Source organism: Hypanus sabinus, chromosome 23 (assembly GCF_030144855.1).
Source record: "Hypanus sabinus isolate sHypSab1 chromosome 23, sHypSab1.hap1, whole genome shotgun sequence".
NCBI lineage: Eukaryota > Metazoa > Chordata > Chondrichthyes > Myliobatiformes > Dasyatidae > Hypanus > Hypanus sabinus.
Genome location: NC_082728.1, coordinates 10,266,676 through 10,293,417, shown reverse-complemented (window position 1 = coordinate 10,293,417; position 26,742 = coordinate 10,266,676). Strand labels below are relative to the sequence as shown.

At 51.7% G+C, this 26,742-nt stretch overlaps 3 protein-coding genes and 1 long non-coding RNA gene across 6 annotated transcripts in view; 3 read left to right on the top strand and 1 right to left on the bottom strand.

Annotated features, from left to right (window-relative positions):
- mrpl12 (mitochondrial ribosomal protein L12) overlaps nucleotides 1-10,282 on the top strand; it is a 43,844-nt gene extending 33,562 nt beyond the window's left edge. Inside the window, exons 3-5 of the mRNA XM_059948369.1 lie at nucleotides 6,884-6,958; nucleotides 7,883-8,020; nucleotides 10,163-10,282. Coding sequence (XP_059804352.1) covers nucleotides 6,884-6,958; nucleotides 7,883-8,020; nucleotides 10,163-10,279 — 330 coding nt within the window. The 3' untranslated portion in view covers nucleotides 10,280-10,282. The remainder of the gene's footprint in view (nucleotides 1-6,883; nucleotides 6,959-7,882; nucleotides 8,021-10,162) is intronic.
- A 166-nt stretch (nucleotides 10,283-10,448) lies between these two features.
- LOC132379962 (uncharacterized) lies at nucleotides 10,449-26,693 on the bottom strand. Its single transcript, XR_009507577.1, has 2 exons — nucleotides 25,629-26,693; nucleotides 10,449-12,304 (listed from the first exon to the last, which is right to left on the bottom strand). It is a non-coding gene; the product is annotated as an uncharacterized LOC132379962 (long non-coding RNA).
- Nucleotides 19,491-23,500, top strand: LOC132380335 (small ribosomal subunit protein eS21-like). The gene is made up of 2 exons (XM_059949083.1): nucleotides 19,491-19,777; nucleotides 23,420-23,500. The coding sequence occupies exons 1-2, from the start codon at nucleotides 19,529-19,531 to the stop codon at nucleotides 23,498-23,500; spliced, it is 330 nt and encodes a 109-aa protein (XP_059805066.1). The 5' UTR covers nucleotides 19,491-19,528.
- The window catches only part of slc25a10a (solute carrier family 25 member 10a), a 40,925-nt gene continuing 38,216 nt past the window's right edge, over nucleotides 24,034-26,742 (top strand). Inside the window, exons 1-2 of one of the 3 annotated variants that reach the window (XM_059948367.1) lie at nucleotides 25,224-25,269; nucleotides 26,573-26,697. In XM_059948367.1, the coding sequence (XP_059804350.1) occupies nucleotides 25,239-25,269; nucleotides 26,573-26,697 (156 nt within the window). In that variant the 5' untranslated portion in view covers nucleotides 25,224-25,238. Of the gene's footprint in view, nucleotides 24,229-25,223; nucleotides 25,297-26,572; nucleotides 26,698-26,742 lie in introns of those variants that run through there. The other 2 variants (XM_059948366.1, XM_059948368.1) reach the window with 2 other exon arrangements.

Genomic DNA, 26,742 nt, shown 5'->3' with positions numbered 1-26,742 from the left:
GGGCAGAGGCAGGAACGTACAGACTCCGTACGGGCAGAGGCAGGAACGTACAGACTCCGTACGGGCAGAGGCAGGAACGTACAGACTCCGTACGGGCAGAGGCAGGAACGTACATACTCCCTACGGGCAGAGGCAGGAACGTACATACTCCCTACGGGCAGAGGCAGGAACGTACAAACTCCCTACGGGCAGAGGCAGGAACGTACAAACTCCCTACGGGCAGAGGCAGGAACGTCCATACTCCCTACGGGCAGAGGCAGGAACGTACATACTCCCTACGGGCAGAGGCAGGAACGTACAGACTCCTTACGGGCAGAGGCAGGAACGTACAGGCTCCTTACGGGCAGAGGCAGGAACGTACAGACTCCCTACGGGCAGAGGCAGGAACGTACATACTCCCTACGGGCAGAGGCAGGAACGTACAGACTCCTTACGGGCAGAGGCAGGAACGTACAGACTCCCTACGGGCAGAGGCAGGAACGTACAGACTCCCTACGGGCAGAGGCAGGAACGTACAGACTCCGTACGGGCAGAGGCAGGAACGTACAAACTGCTTACGGGCAGCAGCAGGAACGTACATACTACCTACGGGCAGAGGCAGGAACGTACAGACTCCGTACGGGCAGAGGCAGGAACGTACAGACTCCGTACGGGCAGAGGCAGGAACGTACAGACTCCGTACGGGCAGAGGCAGGATCGTACAGACCCCCTACGGGCAGAGGCAGGAACGTACATACTCCGTACGGGCAGAGGCAGGAACGTACAGTCTCCGTACGGGCAGAGGCAGGATCGTACAGACTCCGTACGGGCAGAGGCAGGAACGTACAGACTCCCTACGGGCAGAGGCAGGAACGTACAGACTCCGTACGGGCAGAGGCAGGAACGTACATACTCCCTACGGGCAGAGGCAGGAACGTACATACTCCCTACGGGCAGAGGCAGGAACGTACAAACTCCCTACGGGCAGAGGCAGGAACGTACAGACTCCCTACGGGCAGAGGCAGGAACGTACAGACTCCCTACGGGCAGAGGCAGGAACGTACAGACTCCTTACGGGCAGAGGCAGGAACGTACAGACTCCCTACGGGCAGCGGCAGGAACGTACGGACTCCCTACGGGCAGAGGCAGGAACGTACGGACTCCCTACGGGCAGAGGCAGGAACGTACAGACTCCCTACGGGCAGCGGCAGGAACGTACAGCTCTCTACGGGCAGAGGCAGGAACGTACATACTCCTTACGGGCAGAGGCAGGAACGTACAGACTCCCTACGGGCAGAGGCAGGAACGTACATACTCCCTACGGGCAGAGGCAGGAACGTATAGACTCCCTACGGGCAGAGGCAGGAACGTACATACTCCCTACGGGCAGAGGCAGGAACGTACAGACTCCCTACGGGCAGCGGCAGGAACGTACATACTCCCTACGGGCAGAGGCAGGAACGTACAGACTCCCTACGGGCAGAGGCAGGATCGTACAGACTCCCTACGGGCAGAGGCAGGAACGTACAGACTCCGTACGGGCAGAGGCCGGAACGTACAGACTCCCTACGGGCAGCGGCAGGAACGTACAAACTCCGTACGGGCAGAGGCAGGAACGTACAAACTCCGTACGGGCAGAGGCCGGAAAGTACAGACTCCCTACGGGCAGAGGCAGGAACGTACAGACTCCGTACGGGCAGAGGCAGGAACGTACAGACTCCGTACGGGCAGAGGCCGGAACGAACAGACTCCCTACGGGCAGAGGCAGGAACGTACAGACTCCCTACGGGCAGAGGCAGGAACGTACAGACTCCCTACGGGCAGAGGCAGGAACGTACAGACTCCGTACGGGCAGAGGCAGGAACGTACAGACTCCGTACGGGCAGAGGCAGGAACGTACAAACTCCCTACGGGCAGAGGCACGAACGTACAGACTCCTTACGGGCAGAGGCAGGAACGTACAAACTCCCTACGGGCAGAGGCAGGAACGTACAGACTCCCTACGGGCAGAGGCAGGAACGTACAGACTCCGTACGGGCAGAGGCAGGAACGTACAGACTCCGTACGGGCAGAGGCAGGATCGTACTGACTCCCTACGGGCAGCGGCAGGAACGTACAAACTCCCTACGGGCAGAGGCAGGAACGTACAGACTCCCTACGGGCAGCGGCAGGAACGTACAGACTCCCTACGGGCAGAGGCAGGAACGTACATACTCCCTACGGGCAGAGGCAGGAACGTACAGACTCCCTACGGGCAGAGGCAGGAACGTACAGACTCCGTACGGGCAGAGGCAGGAACGTACAGACTCCGTACGGGCAGAGGCAGGAACATACAGACTCCCTACGGGCAGAGGCAGGAACGTACAGACTCCGTACGGGCAGAGGCAGGAACGTACAGACTCCCCACGGGCAGAGGGAGGATCGTACAGACTCCGTACGGGCAGAGGCAGGAACGTACAGACTCCCTCCGGGCAGAGGCAGGAACGTACAGACTCCGTACGGGCAGAGGCAGGAACGTACATACTCCGTACGGGCAGAGGCAGGAACGTACAGACTCCGTACGGGCAGAGGCAGGATCGTACAGACTCCGTACGGGCAGAGGCAGGAACGTACAGACTCCGTACGGGCAGAGGCAGGAACGTACAGACTCCGTACGGGCAGAGGCAGGAACGTACAGACTCCGTACGGGCAGAGGCAGGAACGTACATACTCCCTACGGGCAGAGGCAGGAACGTACATACTCCCTACGGGCAGAGGCAGGAACGTACAAACTCCCTACGGGCAGAGGCAGGAACGTACAAACTCCCTACGGGCAGAGGCAGGAACGTCCATACTCCCTACGGGCAGAGGCAGGAACGTACATACTCCCTACGGGCAGAGGCAGGAACGTACAGACTCCTTACGGGCAGAGGCAGGAACGTACAGGCTCCTTACGGGCAGAGGCAGGAACGTACAGACTCCCTACGGGCAGAGGCAGGAACGTACATACTCCCTACGGGCAGAGGCAGGAACGTACAGACTCCTTACGGGCAGAGGCAGGAACGTACAGACTCCCTACGGGCAGAGGCAGGAACGTACAGACTCCCTACGGGCAGAGGCAGGAACGTACAGACTCCGTACGGGCAGCGGCAGGAACGTACAGACTCCCTACGGGCAGAGGCAGGAACGTACAAACTCCTTACGGGCAGCGGCAGGAACGTACAGCTCTCTACGGGCAGAGGCAGGAACGTACATACTCCTTACGGGCAGAGGCAGGAACGTACAGACTCCCTACGGGCAGCGGCAGGAACGTACAGCTCTCTACGGGCAGAGGCAGGAACGTACATACTCCTTACGGGCAGAGGCAGGAACGTACAGACTCCCTACGGGCAGAGGCAGGAACGTACATACTCCCTACGGGCAGAGGCAGGAACGTACAGACTCCCTACGGGCAGAGGCAGGAACGTACAGACTCCCTACGGGCAGCGGCAGGAACGTACAGACTCCGTACGGGCAGAGGCAGGAACGTACAGACTCCGTACGGGCAGAGGCAGGAACGTACAGACTCCCTACGGGCAGAGGGAGGATCGTACAGACTCCGTACGGGCAGAGGCAGGAACGTACAGACTCCCTACGGGCAGAGGCAGGAACGTACAGACTCCTTACGGGCAGAGGCAGGAACGTACAGACTCCCTACGGGCAGCGGCAGGAACGTACGGACTCCCTACGGGCAGAGGCAGGAACGTACGGACTCCCTACGGGCAGAGGCAGGAACGTACAGACTCCCTACGGGCAGAGGCAGGAACGTACAGACTCCCTACGGGCAGCGGCAGGAACGTACAGCTCTCTACGGGCAGAGGCAGGAACGTACAGACTCCCTCCGGGCAGAGGCAGGAACGTACAGACTCCGTACGGGCAGAGGCAGGAACGTACATACTCCGTACGGGCAGAGGCAGGAACGTACAGACTCCGTACGGGCAGAGGCAGGATCGTACAGACTCCGTACGGGCAGAGGCAGGAACGTACAGACTCCGTACGGGCAGAGGCAGGAACGTACAGACTCCGTACGGGCAGAGGCAGGAACGTACAGACTCCGTACGGGCAGAGGCAGGAACGTACATACTCCCTACGGGCAGAGGCAGGAACGTACATACTCCCTACGGGCAGAGGCAGGAACGTACAAACTCCCTACGGGCAGAGGCAGGAACGTACAAACTCCCTACGGGCAGAGGCAGGAACGTCCATACTCCCTACGGGCAGAGGCAGGAACGTACATACTCCCTACGGGCAGAGGCAGGAACGTACAGACTCCTTACGGGCAGAGGCAGGAACGTACAGGCTCCTTACGGGCAGAGGCAGGAACGTACAGACTCCCTACGGGCAGAGGCAGGAACGTACATACTCCCTACGGGCAGAGGCAGGAACGTACAGACTCCTTACGGGCAGAGGCAGGAACGTACAGACTCCCTACGGGCAGAGGCAGGAACGTACAGACTCCCTACGGGCAGAGGCAGGAACGTACAGACTCCGTACGGGCAGCGGCAGGAACGTACAGACTCCCTACGGGCAGAGGCAGGAACGTACAAACTCCTTACGGGCAGCGGCAGGAACGTACAGCTCTCTACGGGCAGAGGCAGGAACGTACATACTCCTTACGGGCAGAGGCAGGAACGTACAGACTCCCTACGGGCAGCGGCAGGAACGTACAGCTCTCTACGGGCAGAGGCAGGAACGTACATACTCCTTACGGGCAGAGGCAGGAACGTACAGACTCCCTACGGGCAGAGGCAGGAACGTACATACTCCCTACGGGCAGAGGCAGGAACGTACAGACTCCCTACGGGCAGCGGCAGGAACGTACAGACTCCCTACGGGCAGAGGCAGGAACGTACAGACTCCCTACGGGCAGAGGCAGGATCGTACAGACTCCCTACGGGCAGAGGCAGGAACGTACAGACTCCGTACGGGCAGAGGCAGGAACGTACAGACTCCGTACGGGCAGAGGCAGGAACGTACAGACTCCGTACGGGCAGAGGCCGGAACGTACAGACTCCCTACGGGCAGAGGCAGGAACGTACAGACTCCCTACGGGCAGAGGCAGGAACGTACAGACTCCCTACGGGCAGAGGCAGGAACGTACAAACTCCGTACGGGCAGAGGCAGGATCGTACTGACTCCCTACGGGCAGAGGCAGGAACGTACAAACTCCGTACGGGCAGAGGCAGGATCGTACTGACTCCCTACGGGCAGAGGCAGGAACGTACAAACTCCCTACGGGCAGAGGCAGGAACGTACAGACTCCGTACGGGCAGAGGCAGGAACGTACAAACTCCGTACGGGCAGAGGCAGGATCGTACTGACTCCCTACGGGCAGCGGCAGGAACGTACAAACTCCCTACGGGCAGAGGCAGGAACGTACAGACTCCCTACGGGCAGCGGCAGGAACGTACAGACTCCCTACGGGCAGAGGCAGGAACGTACATACTCCCTACGGGCAGAGGCAGGAACGTACAGACTCCCTACGGGCAGAGGCAGGAACGTACAGACTCCCTACGGGCAGAGGCAGGAACGTACATACTCCCTACGGGCAGAGGCAGGAACGTACAGACTCCTTACGGGCAGAGGCAGGAACGTACAGACTCCGTACGGGCAGAGGCAGGAACGTACAGACTCCGTACGGGCAGAGGCAGGAACGTACAGACTCCGTACGGGCAGAGGCAGGAACGTACAGACTCCCTACGGGCAGAGGGAGGATCGTACAGACTCCGTACGGGCAGAGGCAGGAACGTACAGACTCCCTACGGGCAGAGGCAGGAACGTACAGACTCCGTACGGGCAGAGGCAGGAACGTACAGACTCCCTACGGGCAGAGGCAGGAATGTACAGACTCCGTACGGGCAGAGGCAGGATCGTACAGACTCCGTACGGGCAGAGGCAGGAACGTACAGACTCCGTACGGGCAGAGGCAGGAACGTACAGACTCCGTACGGGCAGAGGCAGGAACGTACAGACTCCGTACGGGCAGAGGCAGGAACGTACAGACTCCCTACGGGCAGAGGCAGGAACGTACAGACTCCCTACGGGCAGAGGCAGGAACATACAAACTGCTTACGGGCAGCGGCAGGAATTAGACGGTCGCAGATACTGTACAGCTTTGTCCTGTCCACTACTCCACCATGCAAATTGCCTTGATAGAGTGGGTGTTTGTAATAGTGGGAGAGACTGGGACCAGAAGTTACAGCCTCAGAGTAAAGGGATCAGAGAGGAGGAGGAATTTCTTTCGCCATTAGATGGTGATCCTGTGAATTCATTGCCACGTCATGGGATACATTTAAAGCTAAAGCTGATTAGTAAGAGTGTCAGAGATTACAGGGAAAAGTCAGGAGAATTGGGTTGAGAGGGCTAATAAGTCAGCCATGATGGAATGGTGGAGCAGACTCGATGGGCTGAATGGCCTAATTCTGCTCCTATGTCTTAGGGTCTTAGATCTGGAGGTGGGCTGGTCTGCCCTCTCCTATCCTGTTTACAGTGCAGTGGTGTACAGCTATGCACTTTGGTAATAATTGTCCTTGAGAAGCTGATGAACAGCCTACAGTCTCTGTGTGGATATACCCCACAGTGCCTTTGGGGAGGCAGTTCCAGGATTTTGACCCAGTGATGGAACAGTGATCTTTTTACAAGTCGGAAAGGTGTGTGGCTTGGACAGCGCTCCTGCTCTTGGCCTTCTGGCTGATAGAGGTGGTGGGTTTGGACGGTCGGCCACATCCTGCAGCTGGTACACATTACCGCTGTGGGTCGGGGATGCTTCCACCCAGATGCTGCTGGGATTCTTGGGTGTTGTCGAAGCTGTGCTCATCCAGGCATGCTGAGGTTGAGAGTTTTGCTGGTTTCTGTGGGAATTAAAAATCACCTTCTTCCTCTACAGAAAACACTGAAAATCCAAGATGTTGGGATGATGCCGATGTCTGGGATGGTAGCAGCTGCTCCATCTGCCTCTCAGGTAAATCCCCAATGGCAAGTAAGCAGCTCGTTGCTCGAATTCACCTTGTTTGACTTTGATACAGGGACCGGGCTGAACTACACTGGACGAAGAATTATTTCCAGTGCCTGCTTTGAGCTGAATCTGCGCTCGATCCAACAAGGGGCATTGCTCTTCATGGCTTTGCCTTCATTTATAAACAGTTCAAAGTAAATTTTATTACTAAAGTACATATATGTTACCATATAGAACCCTGAGATTCATTATGATGCACATACTCAGCGAATCTGTAGAATTGTAACTATAACAGGATCAAGGAAAGATCAACCAGAGTGCAGAAGGCAACAAACTGCGTAAATGTAAATAAATATCAATAAATAATGAGAACATGAGATAAACAGTCCGTAAAATGAGACCTTTGGTTGTGAGAAACATCTCAAAGATGGGCAAGTGAGTATAGTTATCCCTTTTAATTCAGGAGCCTGGTGGTTGAGGGGTAGAAGCTGGGTGAGAGTCTTCTACCTTCGAGCTGATGGCAGCAGTGAGAAGAGAGCACGGCCTGGGTAGTGGGGATCCCTGATGATGGATGCTGCTTTCCCGTGACAGCATTTCATGTAGACGTGCTCAATGGTGGGGTTTCCCGTGATGGACTGGGCCAAATCCACTACCTTTTGTAGGATTTTCCATTCAAAGGCATTAGTGTTTCTATAGTAACGTAGCCAGTCATGTGGCTCCTACACAGTGTAGGAAGTTCAACAATTATTTCTGGTCTGAATAGAATTGTCTCAATTTATCCAGTAGATGTCATCTCTAAGCTAAAAGCAAGATGTGGGCATTAAAGCCTGTTGTTTAACTCCCTGTGTGGGAACACTGACTGGCATAATCCCGTGTTTGGAGGGGTTCCCCACCTTTTCCTTCTCACTCTCTGTTGCCCTGTTTCTTCAGGATGTTGAGGATGAAGCCGTCCCGGCCAAGAAGGAGAAAACCCAATTCACGGTGAAGCTGGTGGAATTCAAGGCGGCCGACAAAGTGAAACTGATCAAGGAAGTGAAGAACTGTATTTCGGGCCTGAACCTTGTGCAGGTGAGACGGGCTGGAGGAGGGAGTAGTGGCAGTTTCCATGGGGAGGGCTTCTCGGCATTCAGGACAGGACACAATGGGCAGCACTCTTATCTCGGGTTGAGTCCCATGCAGGCAAGTTCGTACAGCCAGTGGAGTACTGCTGCTCTGCGAGAAGTGTGCCCGTGAGCCCCCTCCTGCTCAGATCCCTTCAGCTCTTTCAGTCAATCTCATGAAACTGATTTGAAGAAAATGGTCGTCATTTGTGGATCATAGAACATTACAGCACAGTACAGGCCCTTCTGCCTACAATGTTCTTCCGACCTTTTAGCCTACTCTAAGATCAGTCTAACCCTTCCCTCCCACATAGCCCTCCATTTTACTATTATCCATGTGCCTATGTAAGAGTTTTGTAGATACCCCTAATGTATCTGCCTCTACCATCGACCTGGCAAGGTGTTCCGTTCGCTGTAAAAACACCTGACATCACTCCTGTACTTTCCTCCAATCACGTTAAAATTATGCCCCCTTGTATTAGTCTTTTCTGTCACGTCTCTTTGCTGTTCACTTGATCTATGCCGCTTGTCAAATCACCTCCCATCCTCTTTCGCTCCAAAGAGAAAAGTTTAAACTTGCTCAACCTTTCCTCATAGGATACGCTCTCTAATCCTGACAGCATCCTGGTAAATCTCCTCTGCCTTCTCTAAAGCTTCCACATCTGTGGAACTGTGACTGTATTCCCAAAGAATTTAATTACACGGACATCCTGACCAAAACTTTGCATTTCTCATTGCATGTCAATAGTGGCTGCGTGTGTTCCATTTGCGTGGCTGGTGTCAGAACAGATTACCTGCGTGCTGCTCAGTGTATTGGGTCCATTTGCAAGGCTAGTATCTGCGCTCTGTTACGAATGCACAGAGCAAGAATGACAGCAGGTAGTAAAATTAAACGTTTTTACTGAGTCACGTTAGCCACTGTCAGTGCCAGGCAACTTACAGAGTGTGAGCTACGAACTGAGCCAAAAACTTGCACATTAGAAAGTACGCGCGAAAAGAGAGACCCTTCCACATGTAGGAGGCTCAGCCGACTCGCCGCACGCTCTTTCAGCTGCTGCACACTTGCCACATATTCACAATCAGTCCGATACGTTCCAGACTGCCTCAATAATAATAATAATAATAATAATGATTTTATTTGTAGAGCACTTTTCAAAATGGGTTTTGTGCTGGCATTTGAAATTGTCAACTGGGTCAATAGCTTCGAGCTCCACAGTGCAGGAGCGTAGTTCAAAAAAGCTGACCTGCCAACTATCTTCTGAGGGAGATTTAAGAGACTGGCAGAAGACCAGCGAGCTCAAGCAGAATTATAAAATGAAAGCTACTCTGATGTATTCAGGTCCCAGACTGTTGAGAGCTTTAACAACAAGCAAGAGAACTTTAAAATTAATTCAAAAAGGTACACAAAGCTAATGCAGAGTAGCTTTATGGGAGTGATACATTCCCTCTTGCTGGTTTTGGTTAAAAGTCTAGCAGTGGTGTTCTGAATCAGCTGAACTCAGTGCTTTGGGCCTATTTGCAGGGTTGGTATCTGTACACACTGCCTGTGTGATACACATTTCCGAGCCACGCTGGTTGAGTGGGTGAATACAGTGATATTCCAGCGCTACACAGCACCAGCCTGTGTCTGCTTTACGCCATAAGTGTGCTTTGTTGAGCAGGGCGGTGGGGAGGTGCTGTACTGTGACTCTGCCGGCACCCCAGCGTGCTGTGGTAGCGCAGCAGTCAGCACAATGCTTTAGGGTCCAATTCCTCCTGCTGCCTGTAAGGAGTTTTACGTTCTACCCAAAACCACATGAGGTTTCCTCTGAGTGCTCCAGTTTCCAAAGATGCAAGTTGTGGGCATATCCTTTGTCGTGCCAGCTGCTTGGCGACACATGCAGGCAGCCCCTTGCACAATCCTCGCCAACAACACATTTCACTTTATGTTTAGATGTACGCGTGACACAGCTAACTTAAAATCTAGATCTGATCTACTTGCCTGCTCTACCTGTATGCGCACGTCAGACTGGGCGGCCCTGGCCTAGGGCTTGATTGGGAGTTTTCCCCACGGCTGGGGATCTGCCCGGGAGGTGAGCAGTGATTAACGTTCTGTACTTCTGTTTCTCAGGCCAAGAAGCTGGTGGAGTCGCTCCCTCAGGAGATGAAGGCCAACGTCTCAAAGGACGAAGCAGAGAAGTTAAAAGCTGCGCTCGAGGCAGCAGGAGGAACTGTGCAGATAGAATAAATTCCTCACTCCTGCCATGACCTGGCCTAGAAGATACAGCGGAATCCAATGAAAAGGCCTCTGGGGTGGGGGGGCCGATTGGTGTGACAGCTGCTAGACTGCACCCTGAGACTTTGGGTAGTCAGTGGGGCTTGTAGTTTGACCAAGGTGTTATTAGTATGAATGTCTACATATCATGGTTTTGTAACACTTCCAAAGTGGTAGAGGTTGCAGATAGGAAAGATGCCAATACTGTAAATATCTGCCGTGTACGGAGCCCATCCTGGGCACAGCCCTCCAGATCTGTGTTGTCTGTCACTTCCATTCACATTATATGAAAGGAAAAAAAGGGACCCTTTACAATCTTCAGAAGCCATCTGCGTTTGGTGAATCAGGATCAGTTTATTATCGCTGACGTATGTCGTGAAATTTGCTGTTTTGCAGCAGCAGTACATTAAAGAAACAAACTATAAATTACAATGAGAAATGTATAAAATGGATTTTAAAAGGTAGTGTAAAAACGGGAGCAAAAAGTAGCGAGGTAGCGTTCATCGGCTGGTTCGTTGTCCATTCAGAAATCTGATCGGGCTCGATGTCCCACCATTGAAGCGGTTTTTCTGGACCATGGGCTGCCATTTCTGTTGTGGCTGTCACTCCACTCCGCTGGTGATGTCTGCCTCGTGTGAAAGTGGACAGGGCTGGGAGAAGACTCGATGGCGGTTTATGTGACGGTGCGGGTTTCCACGGTACAGTGGTGGGGATGGGGGTCTGGACTGTGCAGTGGAAAACCTGGCACACTGTGAGATGTGAGAGCAGAATTTGGCCTATCAGGTCTGCCATTTTTATCATGGCTGGTTTACTTTCTCCCTCAATCCCATTCTCCTGCCTTCTCCCCATAAATTTTGACACCCTTGCAAATAAAAACTATCAACCTCCACCTTAAATACACCCAATGACCTGGCCTTCACAATGACCTGTGATAATGAATTCCACAGATTCACCACCCTCTGGCTAAAGAAATTCCTCCTCGTCTCTGTTTTAAAGTGACATCCTTGTATTCAGAGGCTGAACCATCTGGTCTTGGACCTCCCCACTATTTGAAACAACCTCTCCATATCCACGCTCTTTAGTCCTTTCCTTATTCAAGGATCTCATTGCCTCTGATCAATCATCACCTTCAAAGAAAAGTGCACAAAACTTACAACATATCTCATCACACCTGTGTCAGCTGTAAAAGCACAACCAAGCCATGCAATACTTCTAAACCTTTTAATATCTGTCTCAACCCCATTCTCCTTCCCATTACATTTGATGCCCTTACTAATCAGGAACCTATCAACCTCCACTTTAAATACGCCCAATGACCTGTGGCAATGAGTTCCACAGATACACCACCCTCTGGCTAAAGACATTCCTCCAGCCCTGAAGCTCTGGTTCTTGTGCCAAGAATACAAATTAATTTTGTATCCCTTATCACAACATTTAAATAGAGAGGAGTAACTAGTTTAAGCTTTGGCCTGAAACACTTTGTCAGGGCCCTTTCCAATCCTGATCAAAGGTCTTGGCCCAAAACATCCATTGTTTAGTCACCTCCACAGATACTGCCTGACTAGCTAAGCTCTTCCAGCATTTTATGTGTGTTGTTCCAAGATTTACAGTATCTGAAGAATCTTTTGCATTTATTATTTAAAAGATAATACTGTATCTAATTAAAGTTTAACCAGGCACCTTCTCAGATATTCCAAATGGTAACCACACCCTATGCTATAAACATTTTCCTTGTCTTGCATTCTGCAAAGGCAAACAGGGATTTGAGAAGCGTTGATGTACAGAGAGGCCTTGGGGTGCAAGTCTATGGCGCTCAGAAACGGGTGGCAAAGGGCAGTGAGCTGGACAGCTGGTACATGGTATGCTTACCTTCACTGGCTGGGTTGGGAGATCATACTACATCTGCTCAAGATGTTGGTTAGTTTGCATTTGGAACGTTGTGCACAGTTCTGGGTGTCACAGCGATAGAGAATGCAAAAGGGACTCGCAGGATGTTACCTGGAATGAAGAGCGTTATTTGATAAGGGGGGGTTGCATAGACTGTACCATAGGAGCAGAATTAGGCACAATTAGATAGTGGCTGATTCATCATCCCTCTCAATCTCATTCTCCTGCCTCCTGTAATCTTTGATGCCGTGACTAATCAAGAACCTATCAACCTCTGCTTTAAATGTACCCAATGACTTGTCCTCCACAGCTGTCAGAGGCAATGAATTACACAGATTTGCCTCACGGAATCTCTACTTGTCTGTTTTAAAGGCACATCTTTGTACTCTGAGACTGTGCCCTCTGGTCTCAGACCCCCCCCCCCCCCCCACTATAGGAAACATCCCCTGCACACCCACTCTGTCTAGGCCTTTCAATATTCGACAGGTTTCAATGAGATCCCCTAATTTTTCGAAACTTCACCAGGTACAAGCCTGGAGCCATCACAGAAATACAGTGGCATGCAAAGGTTTGGGCACCCCGGTCAAAATTTCTGTTACTGTGAATAGCTAAGTGAATAGAAGATGAACTGATCTCCAAAAGTCATAAAGTTAAAAATCAAACATTCTTTTCAACATTTTAAGCAAGATTAGTGTATTTTCATTTTGTACAATTTTAGAGTGGGGGGGAAAAAAAGGAAAGCGCCATGCAAAAGTTTGGGTACCCCAAGAGATTTGAGCTCTCAGATAACTTTTACCAAGGTCTCAGACCTTAATCAGCATGTTAGGGCTATGGCTTGTTCACAGTCTTTGTTAGAAAAGGTCAGCTGATGCAAATTTCAAAGCTTTATAAATACCCTGACTCCTCAAACCTTGTCCTAACAATCAGCAGCCATGGTCTCCTCTAAGCAGCTGCCTAGCACTCTGAAAATTAAAATAAATGATGCCCACAAAGCAGGAGATGGCTATAAGAAGATAGCAAAGCGTTTTCAGGTAGCTGTTTCCTCAGTTTGTAATGTAATTAAGAAATGGTGGAGATCTGGAAGACCAAGAAAACTTTCTGAGAGAACTGCTCGTAAGATTGCTAGAAAGGCAAATCAAAACCCCCGTTTGACTGCAAAGGACCTTCAGGAAGATTTAGCAGACTCTGGAGTGGCGGTGCACTGTTCTACTGTGCAGCAACACCTGCACAAAAATGACCTTCATGGAAGAGTCATCAGAAGAAAACCTTTCCTGCATCCTCACCGCAAAATCCAGTGTCAGAAATTTGCAAAGGAATGTCTAAATAAGCCTGATGCATTTTGGGAACAAGTCCTGTGGACTGATGAAGTTAAAATAGAACTTTTTGGCCACAATGAGCAAAGGCATGTTTGAAGAAAAAAGGGTGCAGAATTTCATGAAAAGAACACCTCTCCAACTGTTAAGCATGGGGGTGGATCAATCATGCATTGGGCTTGTGTTGCAGCCAGTGGCATGGGGAATGTTTCACTGGTAGAGGGAAGAATGAATTCAATTAAATACCAGCAAATTCTGGAAAGAAACATCACACTGTCCGTAAAAAAGCTGAAGATGAAAAGAGGACGGCTTCTACAACAGGATAATGATCCCAAACACATCTCAAAATCCACAATGGACTACCCCAAGAGGTGCAAGCTGAAGGTTTTGCCATGGCCCTCACTGTCCCCGACCTAAGCATCATCGAAAATCTGAATAGGCCTCAAAAGAGCAGTGCATGCAAGACGGCCCAAGAATCTCCCAGAACTAGAAGCCTTTTGCAAGGAAGAATGGGTGAAAATCCCCCAAACAAGAATTGAAAGACTCTTAGCTGGCTACAGAGAGCGTTTACAAGCTGTGATACTTGCCAAAGGGGGTGTTACTAAGTACTGACCATGCAGGGTGCCCAAATTTTTGCTTTAGGCCCTTTACCATTTTTTATTATTTTGAAACTGTAAAAGATGGAAATTAAAAAGTAATCTTGCTTAAAATATTAAAGAAATGTGTCATCTTTAACCTTATGCCTTTTGGAAATCAGGTCATCTTTTACTCGCTTAGCTATTCACAATAACAGAAATTTTGACTAGGGGTGCCCAAACTTTTGCATGCCACTGCATATAATGTATATAACCACATGATGTATACAGAATTGAGACATTTCTCTGAACCAGAGTGTAAAGCACGGTAGTACATATAACATACACAATATGAAGATAAGGAGAAAATCAACAGATGAATCACACATAAATCACAAAGTGCAATAATATTAAATATTGTACTGGAACAGATTAACCGGTGGATGCATTGCGGCAGGGAGTTCAGAAGCCTAGTGGTCTGAGGGAAGAGATTGCTTCCCATCCCGACTGCTCTTGTCTTTATGCATCGGAGACTGGATGCTGGATGGATAGGTGGGATCCTTAATGATACTAAGCGCCCTGTGTACGCAGCACTCCTGATAAATGTCCCCGGTGGATTGTAGGGAGACCCTGATTATCCTTTCAGTCCTTTGTAGGGTCTTCTCTGGTCCAATGATTGGTTCTCCCATACCAAATGGAGATGCAGCTTGTCAGGATGCTCTCAATGGTGTAAATTGCTGTTAAGATGGGAGGAGGGCGGTGGGGGAGCCTTGCCTCAATCTTCTTAGGGAGTGGTGTGCTTTCTTGTTCGGGGAGGTGATATTTAGGGATCAGTTGAGGTCATCCATGATGTATACCACCAGGAACTTGGTGCACCTAACGCTCCTTATGGAGGAGCCATGGATTCGTAGAGGGGGGTGGTTTGTCTGCACCTCCCTGAAATCCCTTTGCCCCTCCACGTTCAGGCTTCGGTTGATCTTCTCACACCGGTTCACCAATCACTCCACTCCCTCTCTGTACTCCGTCTCGTTATCGCTCTGGATGAGGCCAGCCGCCAAGCCGTGAAGAAGGTGCTTAGTATGCAAGTCAGGGCGCCGGGACAGACTCTCCTTGTGGACGCCAGTCCTAAACTCTGTTTGCTAGCTTTTACTGTTTGCCCAACTTGCCTTTCTTTTCTCCACACGTTGGATGTTTGACATTTTCTTTTAGTAGGTTCCTTTGTTTCGTGGCTTCCGGTAGGAGAGGAATCTCAAGGTTGTTTGATAATAAGTGTACTTTGAACTTCAAAGAGTTGGTTTAACGAGACGTTGGTGAGACTGCATTTGGCGTATCGTGTACGGTTTCGGTTGCCTTGATGAAAGACATTAAATAGGAAAGAGTCTGGAGAAATGCAGCCAGAACTCGAGAGCCTGAGTGATGGTGAGAGCTGGGGCAGAGGAGGCTGAGGGGTGACCTTATTGAAGCATGTAAAGTCTTAAAGGGCTTGGGCAGTGAATTTTCCTAGGGAAGGGGAACCACAGATTAGAGGGCACAGCTTTCAGGTGAAATTTTAAAAGCACTAAAGGGCAACACAGAGGATTTAGAGATACAGCACAGTCACAGGCCCAATGAGCCCACAATCCCCATTCACACCCATGTGGCCAATGAATCTACTAACCCATACACAGCAGTGTGGGAGGAAACCAGAGCACCAGGAGGAAACCCACGCGGTCAAGGGGAGAATGTGAACGGCAACTGCACCTCGGTCTCTTGTGTTGTAATAGTACAAACTCTGCCCCAAAGTGCCAGCCCGTACGGTAGGAGCTGCCTGAGGGAGTGATCGAGGCGGATACAATAACAACACTTGGATTAGTACATAGAGAGGAAGGGTTCTGGGGAAGGTGGGTCAAATGGGACTAGCTTGATGGCTACATGGTTAGCAAGGATATGGTGGGGTGAAGAGCCTGGATAATTCTCTCTGTGTGTGTGGATCTGTGAGGATTTTTTTGAAGATTAGGGCAGGGGAGGACAACCATGACCCTACTGAATGTGCAGACGGAGAGTCTCAGCTGTGATTGGGCAGGTGATGTGCGAGCAAACGGGATGTGGAAGGCAGACACCGGAGGAGGTAGACGTCTGGGTCAAAGGCTCGAGGAATTGAGTTGTGTTTATTTTCTTCAGTACAAGGACAGGGAGGAGTGGGTACAGTAAAAAAACCCGCCTGCAGTCGTATCTCAGGCACGTAGAAATGGACAACACACAGGATATAAACTATACAAGACAGAAAAGGGGAAAGAAGGACTGTGCAAAACAAGACATAGCCAGTGGTGTAGTGGCATCCGCACCAGACTTTGAGGCGAGCGGTCCAGGGTTCGAATCCGGCCGGCTCCTTGCACGCTTTCCATCCGTGCTGGGTTGAGCATTGAGCTAGCAACTCAGCCGCGTAAAACACCGACAAAAAACACTAAAGAAGGGGCAAGGTTGCTGCCCGATGCACCACAAGGCTCAGATAGGAGCTACGACAAAACAAGACATCAGTGGGGAAATAAAACAACACATAGACAAGTCTGTGATAGCGTTGGAGATGGTCTGTTGTTTTCCATTGCTGAGGTAGAGTTAGGGATGTGAGACCTGCTTAGTCATGGGTGAGTAGCTGTTCCTGAATCTGGTGGTGTGGGACTTCCCTATCTCCTGCCTGATAGAAAAAGGAACCATGTACCGTGTGGTATGACCTGGGTGATCACGATCTTCCAAGACTTTGATTATACTTGGCAATTTTTTCTCCAGAAGTGGTTTGTCATTGTCTTCTTCTGGCCAGTGTCTCTACAAGACGGGTGACCCCAGCCATTATCAATAATCTTCAGAGATTGTCTGCTTGGCATCAGTGGTCGCATAACCAGGACTTGTGATATGCGCCAGCTTCTCAGATGACCGTCTACCACCTACCCCCATGGTTTCACGTGACCCTGATCGAGGGACTAAGCAGGTGCTACACCTTGCCCGAGGGTGACCTGCATGCGAGCAGAGGGAAGGAGGGCCTTACACCTCCTTTGGTAGAGACGTATCTCCACCCTCCCACCCAAGTGGGCGGCATGGACCTGTCTAAATGTCTTTTAAACATTGTAATCGGGACTCAGTTCTGCTAACTTCCCTGTCAACTTGTTCCATACAGCCACCACTTTCTGTGGGGAAACATTTACCCCTCATCTTCCCCTGCCCATGCCCTTTCGTTTTCCATTTCTCTACCCTTGGAGAAGGACGGTGTCTATCTATCCTTTTAATGACCCTCAATGTTTTGGGGCAGTTCAGTAGTTAGCCGTTACCGCGTCAGCGACCCGGGTTCAATTCCGGCTGTCGTCTGTACGGAGTTCATACCTTCTCCCTGTGACTGCATGGGTTTCCTCTGGGTGCTCTGCTTTCCTCCCACATTTCAAAGTTTACGGGCTGGTAGGTTAATTGGTCACATGGGAGGAATTGAATGGCATGGGTTTGTTGGCCCGGAGGGTCTGATACTGTGCTGTATCTCTAAATAAAATAAAATAATCTTATAAACTTCCTCAGCCTCCTTTACTCCAGAGAAAAAAAATCCCCAGCCTATCCCTCATAACGAGGGATATCGTTATCACTCACTGGTTATCGTTCAGCTCCTCACTTGTTATGAAACGGCTCAGTAACAGGCCTTTCCGGCCCAACAGGCCTGCCCCACCCAAACACACCCATATCACCAATTAACCTATTAACCTAAGCCTCACCTGCTAACCTTGTGCCTTTGGAATGTGGGAGGAAACCAACATGGAGAGGGCAACATCGCTATGAATCTATTCTGCGCCCTCTCCTGCTTACCGGCACCCTTCCTACAGTGTGATAATCAGACTGCCTGCAATGCGTCAGAGCTTCAATATTGTGAGAGTCGTGAAGGTTTAGTTTAACTTCGTCTTTCTGTCTTAAACTCCTCATTTCAGGGTGTTGGGTGTCTTAAGCACTTCTCATCTTGTCCTGCTGGCCTCAATGAGTTATGTATATTTACACCTGTCCTCAGTTCCGGAGAACACACACACACACACACACAGACACACACACACACACACACACACACACACACAGCACTTCTCATCTTGTCCTGCTGGCCTCAATGAGTTATGTATACTTACACCTGTCCTCAGTTCCGGAGAACACACACACACACACACAGACACACACACACACACACACACACACACACACACCACACACACACACACACACACACACATACACACAGACACACACACACACCACACACACACAGACACACACACACACCACACACAGAGACACAGATACACACACACACACACAAACATACACACGCACAGACACACACACACACAGACAAACATACACACCACACACAGACACACACAGACACAGAGACATGCACATACACACAGACACGCACATACAGACACATACACACACAGACACACACACACAGACAAATATACACACCACACACAGACACACACACCCAGACGAACACACACACACACACACCACTTCTCATCTTGTCCTGCTGGCCTCAATGAGTTATGTATACTTACACCTGTCCTCAGTTCCGGAGAACACACACACACACACACACACACTCACACACACACACACACAGACACACAGGCGCGTGCGCACACACACACACACACACACACACACACACACACAGACACACAGGCGCGTGCGCACACACACACACACATACATATACATACACACACACAGACACAGACACACCACACACACACACACACACACACGTACACACAGGCTCAGTCGATATGATGAGGGCACCATGGTGACGCAGTGGTTAGCATTGTGATGCTTTGAGAGGTTGCTCATGGCCAGAATCAGCAGGAAGGACCTGGACCCTCTGCGCTTTCATATCGGTACAACAAGTCTACAGCAGACACAATCTCAATGGCCCTTCATGCAGCCCTCCATCACCCGGACAACTATGCCAGGATGCTGTTTATTGACTATAGCTCATCGTTTAACCCTATCATTCCCACAGTCCTGATCGATATGCTACAGAGCCTGGGCCTCTGTACCTCGCTCTGCAATTGGATCCTCAACTTCCTACCAGAAGACCACAATCAGTGCGTATCGGAAATAACATCTCCACCTCGCTGGCGATCATCACCGGTGCACCTCAGGGGTGTGAGCTTAGCCCACGGCTCTACTCTCTCTATACCATGACTGTGTGGCTAGTTACAGCTCAAATACCATTTGCTGAGGTTACAACCATTGTCGGATGGAGATGAGAGGGTGTACAGGAGTGACATATACCAGCAAGTGGAATGGTGTCACAGCAACAACGTCAGAAAGACTAAGGAGCTGATTGTGGACTTCAGAAAGGTAAGACGAGTTTTTTTTTCAGTGTCAGCTATTTGCATTTTATATCTAAATAAAAGCCCTCCAACTGAACTAAATCCAACATGCAGAACGACGCAGGAGGATTTGTTGATCTTTATGTTCCACGCAAATGCTCTGCTAGCAACAGAATTATTGGTGCTAAGGACCATGCCTCTATTCAAATCAACCTTGCTGAGGTCAATAAAGTAACTGGGAGATTCAATGGGCAGCACAAAACCCATACCATCTGTGGAGCTATTTGTAGGATGAGTGAATCAGATTATTGTATCCTAAGGTTAGCAAAGAATGACGGGATTGCGGCCAAGGCTGATGTTTGTATAGAAATAAAAACATAAACAAAAAAAATTAAGAAAGAAAGGTAAGATGAGGAAACTAACTGAAACCAGTCCTCATCAAGGGATCAGAAGTGTGTGAGTGAGCAATTTCAAGTTCCTGGGTGTCAGATCTGAGGATCTAACCTGGTCCCAACATAGCAATGTGGCTATAAAGAAGGCTCTCATTAGGAGTTGGTTTGGTACCCAAAACACTTGAAAACTTCTACAAATGTACTGCAAAGAGCATTCTGACTGGCTCCAACACCATCTGGTATGGTAGGTGGGGGGCGGGGGGGGGGGAAGCTACCACATAGGATTGAAAGAAGTGCAGAAACTTGTAAAATTAGTCAGCTCGGTTATGTGTGCCAACCTTCATGGTACCCAAGACATCTTCAAGGAGCGGTGCCTTAGGATGGCAGAGATGAGTGCGTGGAATGGGCTACTGGCAAAAGTGGTGGAGGCGGATACAATAGGGTCTTTTAAGAGACTCCTGGATAGGTACATGGAGCTTAGAAAAATAGAGGGCTATGGGTAACTCGAGGTAATTTCTAAGGTAAGGACATGTTCGGCACAGCTTTGTGGGCCGAAGGGCCTGTATTGTGCTGTAGGTTTTCTATGATACCAACTGTTGAGTGGAGTTGGCTGGTGAAGAACCCTAGTCCGGTGGGTAGGAATGTTGAGTGGGGTTGGCTGGTGAAGAGCCCTAGTCCGGTGGGTAGGAATGTTGAGTGGAGTTGGCTGGTGAAGAGCCCTAGTCCGGTGGGTAGGAATGTTGAGTGGAGTTGGATGGTGAAGAGCTGAGCTAGTCCGGTGGATAGGAATGTTGAGTGGAGTTGGCTGGTGAAGAGCCCTAGTCCGGTGGGTAGGAATGTTGAGTGGAGTTGGCTGGTGAAGAGCCCTAGTCCGGTGGGTAGGAATGTTGAGTGGAGTTGGCTGGTGAAGAGCCCTAGTCCGGTGGGTAGGAATGTTGAGTGGGGTTGGCTGGTGAAGAGCCCTAGTCCGGTGGGTAGGAATGTTGAGTGGAGTTGGCTGGTGAAGAGCCCTAGTCCGGTGGGTAGGAATGTTGAGTGGAGTTGGCTGGTGAAGAGCCCTAGTCCGGTGGGTAGGAATGCTGAGTGGAGTTGGCTGGTGAAGAGCCCTAGTCCGGTGGGTAGGAATGCTGAGTGGAGTTGGCTGGTGAAGAGCCCTAGTCCAGTGGGTAGGAATGTTGAGTGGAGTTGGCTGGTGAAGAGCCCTAGTCCGGTGGGTAGGAATGTTGAGTGGAGTTGGCTGGTGAAGAGCCCTAGTCCAGTGGGTAGGAATGTTGAGTGGAGTTGGCTGGTGAAGAGCCCTAGTCCGGTGGGTAGGAATGTTGAGTGGAGTTGGCTGGTGAAGAGCCCTAGTCCGGTGGGTAGGAATGTTGAGTGGAGTTGGCTGGTGAAGAGCCCTAGTCCGGTGGGTAGGAATGTTGAGTGGGGTTGGCTGGTGAAGAGCCCTAGTCCGGTGGGTAGGAATGTTGAGTGGAGTTGGCTGGTGAAGAGCCCTAGTCCAGTGGGTAGGAATGTTGAGTGGAGTTGGCTGGTGAAGAGCCCTAGTCCGGTGGGTAGGAATGTTGAGTGGAGTTGGCTGGTGAAGAGCCCTAGTCCGGTGGGTAGGAATGTTGAGTGGAGTTGGCTGGTGAAGAGCCCTAGTCCAGTGGGTAGGAATGTTGAGTGGAGTTGGCTGGTGAAGAGCCCTAGTCCGGTGGGTAGGAATGTTGAGTGGAGTTGGCTGGTGAAGAGCCCTAGTCCGGTGGGTAGGAATGTTGAGTGGAGTTGGCTGGTGAAGAGCCCTAGTCCGGTGGGTAGGAATGTTGAGTGGGGTTGGCTGGTGAAGAGCCCTAGTCCGGTGGGTAGGAATGTTGAGTGGGGTTGGCTGGTGAAGAGCCCTAGTCCGGTGGGTAGGAATGCTGAGTGGAGTTGGCTGGTGAAGAGCCCTAGTCCGGTGGGTAGGAATGTTGAGTGGAGTTGGCTGGTGAAGAGCCCTAGTCCGGTGGGTAGGAATGTTGAGTGGAGTTGGCTGGTGAAGAGCCCTAGTCCGGTGGGTAGGAATGTTGAGTGGAGTTGGCTGGTGAAGAGCCCTAGTCCGGTGGGTAGGAATGTTGAGTGGAGTTGGCTGGTGAAGAGCCCTAGTCCGGTGGGTAGGAATGTTGAGTGGAGTTGGCTGGTGAAGAGCCCTAGTCCGGTGGGTAGGAATGTTGAGTGGGGTTGGCTGGTGAAGAGCCCTAGTCCGGTGGGTAGGAATGTTGAGTGGGGTTGGCTGGACTGTGTGTAGGAATGCGTGTCTGTATTTCTGTGTGTAGTCAGGGATCTTGTGTTTGCACAGGTATCTACGTGCACAAGGTTGTGTGCACTGGTCTTGCTTTCTTTTCTCTCGTGTACTGAGATAATGAAAAGCTTATCTTGTGTACTGTTCTTACTGATCAAGTAATTACACAGAGCAGTGAGCTAGAACAGTATGCAGAATAAAGTGTAACAGCTACTGAAAGAGAACAGGACTGGCAAACAATAAAGTGCAAGATCATAGTGAGGTAGATTGTGAGACCCGGAGTCCAGCCTACCGTGAATGAGTCTGATGAACAGCGAGATGGAAGTTGTCCCTAAGCCTGGTGGTACATGCCTTCAGGCTCTTGTATCTCAGGGGTCCCCCCCCCCCCCCCCCGGTCCACAGGCTCCTTATTTAATAGTGTCGGTCACTGTCATAAAAGATTAGGAAACCCTTTTCTATATAAACACAAGAGATTCTGCAAAACCGCAGTAACAGAAATCCTGAGCAACACACAAAAGGTGCTGGAGGAACTCAGCAGGCTAGGCAGTACCAATCCTCAGCACTTTCTCTCCAGTCCTGCTTCAGGATCTCGGTCCAAAACGTCAACTGTTTACTCTTTTCCACAGATGCTGCCTGGCCTGCTGAGTTCCTCCAGCATTTTGTGTGTGTTCATGTATGTTTCTGTGTGTGTGTATTTATGAGTGGGTTTCCTCTCACCTTAAATCCCGCTAGTTTCAGACACCCCACCCCTGGGAACAAGACTCTGACCATCCAGGTTCTCTACACCCCTCATGGTTTTAACGTTCCTCAAGATTGTTATAGACGGGAGTGTTAGTGGGGACAAACCCCCACTACCTATTAAATGCTCCTAATGGTGCGGATCTCGAGAAGTCCGACAACTAATTGCAGCTCCTGGCCTTCGCGTGTGGCAGAGCCGGTCGGAACTGGTGGGCAGGAAATCGAATGGATTAGCGGAAAAACATGCTGATGCAATTACAAAGGAGGCACGCTACCGGCTGGGCAATGAACCCGCGAACAAACACTTCCTCGGCATTTTCCTCTTTTGCACTGCTTATTATCCTGCCTGTGACTCTGTTTTTAATCACGACGCGTAGTGATGCACAAAGCACCAAGTTTCATGACATGTGCCGGTGATATTAAACCTGATTCTGAAAGATGGGCGATTGATGGCCGGCACAGACTCAGTGGGCCGAAGGGCCTGTTCCTATTCTATCCTTTTTTTTCTGTTTTAAGGAGTGTGTTCAATCAGGAGGTAGAGGTGTGGGGGGTGCGGGGTGGGCATTGGGGTCCAGACTGCTGAAATAATTAATGCAACCGGAACACTCTCCACAGAACCTGTTTGAGCCGTTAAGTGCTCCAGCTAGACGTGTAACGGCGATAAACAGCCTGCGGGAAGAACAGGAGATGCCGTGAAAATCTTGAGCAAGACACACTGCATGGTCAGGCCGTATCTATGGATCGTCGATGAAGGGTCTCGGCCCGCTTGTTGCTTCGCTTGCCGGACCTGCTGAGTCCCTCCAGGATTCAGTGTGTGGCTGCTGGAGGTACTGTCCGATCCTGCAAGGCTTCGACCCCACCGACACGGAGTTCGCCGGCAGATATTGGTCTGCAGTCCGGATTGCAGCACCCTTGGGCCTCCAATGACAATTTTTTAAAAAATCCAGACTGCACACAGCTGCAGTTTTTTTTGGGTTCCTTTGCCGTGTGGGGCGGGAGTTGGTAGGTGGCTGTCCGGGGAAGGGGGAGGGGGGCAAACACAGTGCAACCCCCTTGCCCCGCGGGAATGGGGTCGGTAACCAATTCAACTTCCTGCACACGGCACGTGTCACAAAAAAACCCTACAATGGGCTGTCACTCAGAGGCGCGGCCCGCCTCCGCGCCCAGGCTGATTGGTGGGTGGCTGCAGGGCCCCGGCTGCCATTGGAGGGCCATCTGCCCGTCAGCCCGGGACCGAGAGCGGGCGGCGCTGTTGCCCTGTTCCCGGCCGGCTTAACCCCGGGAAGCAGCGCTTCCTCTCGGGCCGGGGGGTATAAAGCGCTCCCTCGGCAGCAATGACGGAGAAGCGGATCTCCCGGTGGTACTTTGGAGGGCTGGCGTCGTGCGGGGCGGCGTGCTGTACCCATCCCCTGGACCTGCTCAAGGTGGGTGTCGGAGGTGGGGGCAACCCCCCATGGGCAGCCGGCTGGAGGGAGGCAGGGGGGGAAGGAGGGATCATTTCCTGCCAGATCACTTAAATCCCTGGAACCCGCAATCTTTCAAAGGCAGATTTTCTGGTGCAGCTGCACGCTGGGCCTTCGATCAGGAGGCAAACTCGGTCATTTAATTACAGAGCTTTTCAAATTTGCTGAGTGTCCGACCTCAATTCCTCCAGCGTTTGCACGCGTACTGTCCAGGGATTGCCGGCGCTTGCAGCGTCCCCTGGGTCTGTGCTCCGGCGAGGGGCTGACCTTTCCCTGTTGCTGGTGGGGAAACGGCACCCCCCACCCCCCATCTCCGCCCCTCTGCTCCGGCCAGGTGACCCCGCCTTCCGGCTTGGAGACCCGGCTGAACCGAGCAGGGAAACGGGCAGCCCGTGTAGCGTTCCCTGTTGTCCGGAAACGTCCGCCGTCCATCCTCCCCCCCAGACGCTGCTCGTGTCCCCGGGGTTTGGAGCAGGGCTTCCCAGCTTTATTTTGGCCCCATTGGCCGAGCGGTCTGTGGACCGCAGGTTGGGCGCCCCTGATTTAGAGGGACACGGACCAAACACGAGCAAATGGCCGGCGCAGATTGGCCAGCAGGGATGGCTTGGGCCGAAAGGCCGACCAGTGCAAAGGGCAAGCAGATCTGCACAATGCATGTCTGGCAGGCGAGACCCACCCCTGAATAGGAACTGGTTTATTGGCTCATCTTGCCGAGATACGGGTCAGGACAGCCAGTGAAGTGGAAAGTGAAATGCAGGGTGTGGTGTGGTTGAGAGTGGGTGGGTAGCTCGGCTGATAACAGCGTAGTAAAAGGAGTCTGGGAGGTCTGTGCTATCCCGATGGGGCAAGAGAGGATGTTTGATTATTCCTGCAGCTCTCCCGGGGCAGTGCGAGCTGTAGAGGGGGACGTGGTGGAGACCTGCTCGCCAGGAGAGGTGTAGAGAGGGAGGTTCCATTGAGACGGTGGCGGAATGCTGCTGCCCACAGAAGGTGTAGATGGGGGTAATTTCATGGAACCTGCTGCTCACGGTGAGAGGTGTAGAGGGGGGAGTGACCCTGGAGGTATGACGAGGCATGAGGAATTGATGGGGCAAATGCAAGCAGACTTTTCCCAATGGGGTCGGGTGAGACTAGAACCAGAGGTCGTGGGTTGAGGGTGAAAGGTGAAAAATTTAAGGGGAACCTGAGGGGGGAGCTCTTCACTCAGAGTGAGGCTGTGGGGTGGATTTCAAAGTTTGGATGGGGGTATGGGTGGCAGGGGTGTGACTCCGGGGCAGAAGACCCAATTCAGCGTGAACTAGGCGGGCCAAAGCCCTGAGCTTGTCAGGCACACAGTAGCTCGGATGGTCGGTACTGCTTACCTGGGACAGCCCTGCTGCGTTGAAGAGTTCTCCTGCGGGGTAGTATTTGTGAACCCCACGCCGACCGGCGGGGTGAGCCGGTTCAACTGACCCGGGACTTCTCTCTCTCTCATCGGGTGCCAGGGTCCCTGGTCTCGCGTGACTGGGAGCTAAAGTCTGCAAATTACCCCGTGAATCGGGTATTTTTCACCTTCGTCTGACTTGTTTGCAGCTTAGCTGTAACTTTTTTAAAAAGCCCGACTAGCTGGTGGTCAGACTCGGTCAGTTACAGTCGGAAGTTAAGGTAACAGTGTCTTGGAGAGATGAGCTGAAACAGGCCCTTCAGCCCCTCCAGTCTGTGCTGAGCAGGAGCCACCGATTTTATCCTCCCGTGCTCCTGTCATTCCCCCTTCCAGATTCTCTTACATAAACACGCCAGGCCGTTGACAGAGACCAAGCAACTCACCAAGTGGTGCGTGTTTGGGATGTGGGACGACCCCGGGGAGTTCCCGTGTTCTCAGGGGAGATGTGCAAAGTTCCTGAGGTTGGGAGTGAGCCTGGGTTCTCTCGCGCTGCCTTACCTGAGCACTCGGGCCTGAGGGTAAGGGTGGGGTGCTGATGGATTTGGGTCACTGGTCAGCGGAGAGGGACGGGCGGGGTCAGAGGCCAGGCACTCTGTGAATGTTTACCTGCTCCTGGTTAATTGTTGCTGGAGTGAATTGTTTTGAGGTCTGTGTGTGCTGATCAGCGGGGTCGAAGTCTCCCCGCTCCCTTCCTGCGGTTTGGCAGAAATTATTCTGGGCCAGTGCCTATCGCTCCATCTCCTCTGACCCAGCACCAGAGCTCGGGGGGCAAAGGTTCAGCTCTTTGAGGCTACGCCGTCTCTGAGGAGTGATTTTACTAATCCCATTTCCTTAATTGTGCAGAAACTTCCCTCTCAATTAACCGACTCAGCTTCCTTTTAGTCACAGCAGCTTCCTGCACCAGTTACCCTGCCGGGACTCACAACTTAACAGACTGCTTTCCTGAGCCGTGGTCGGTTTGGAGGGACAGCACTTTAAATCCTGCCTGGGTTGCCCCCAACCTTCTGGTAATTCTTTCCCCCCTCCCCCCCGCCACCATTCCCCATTCCGGT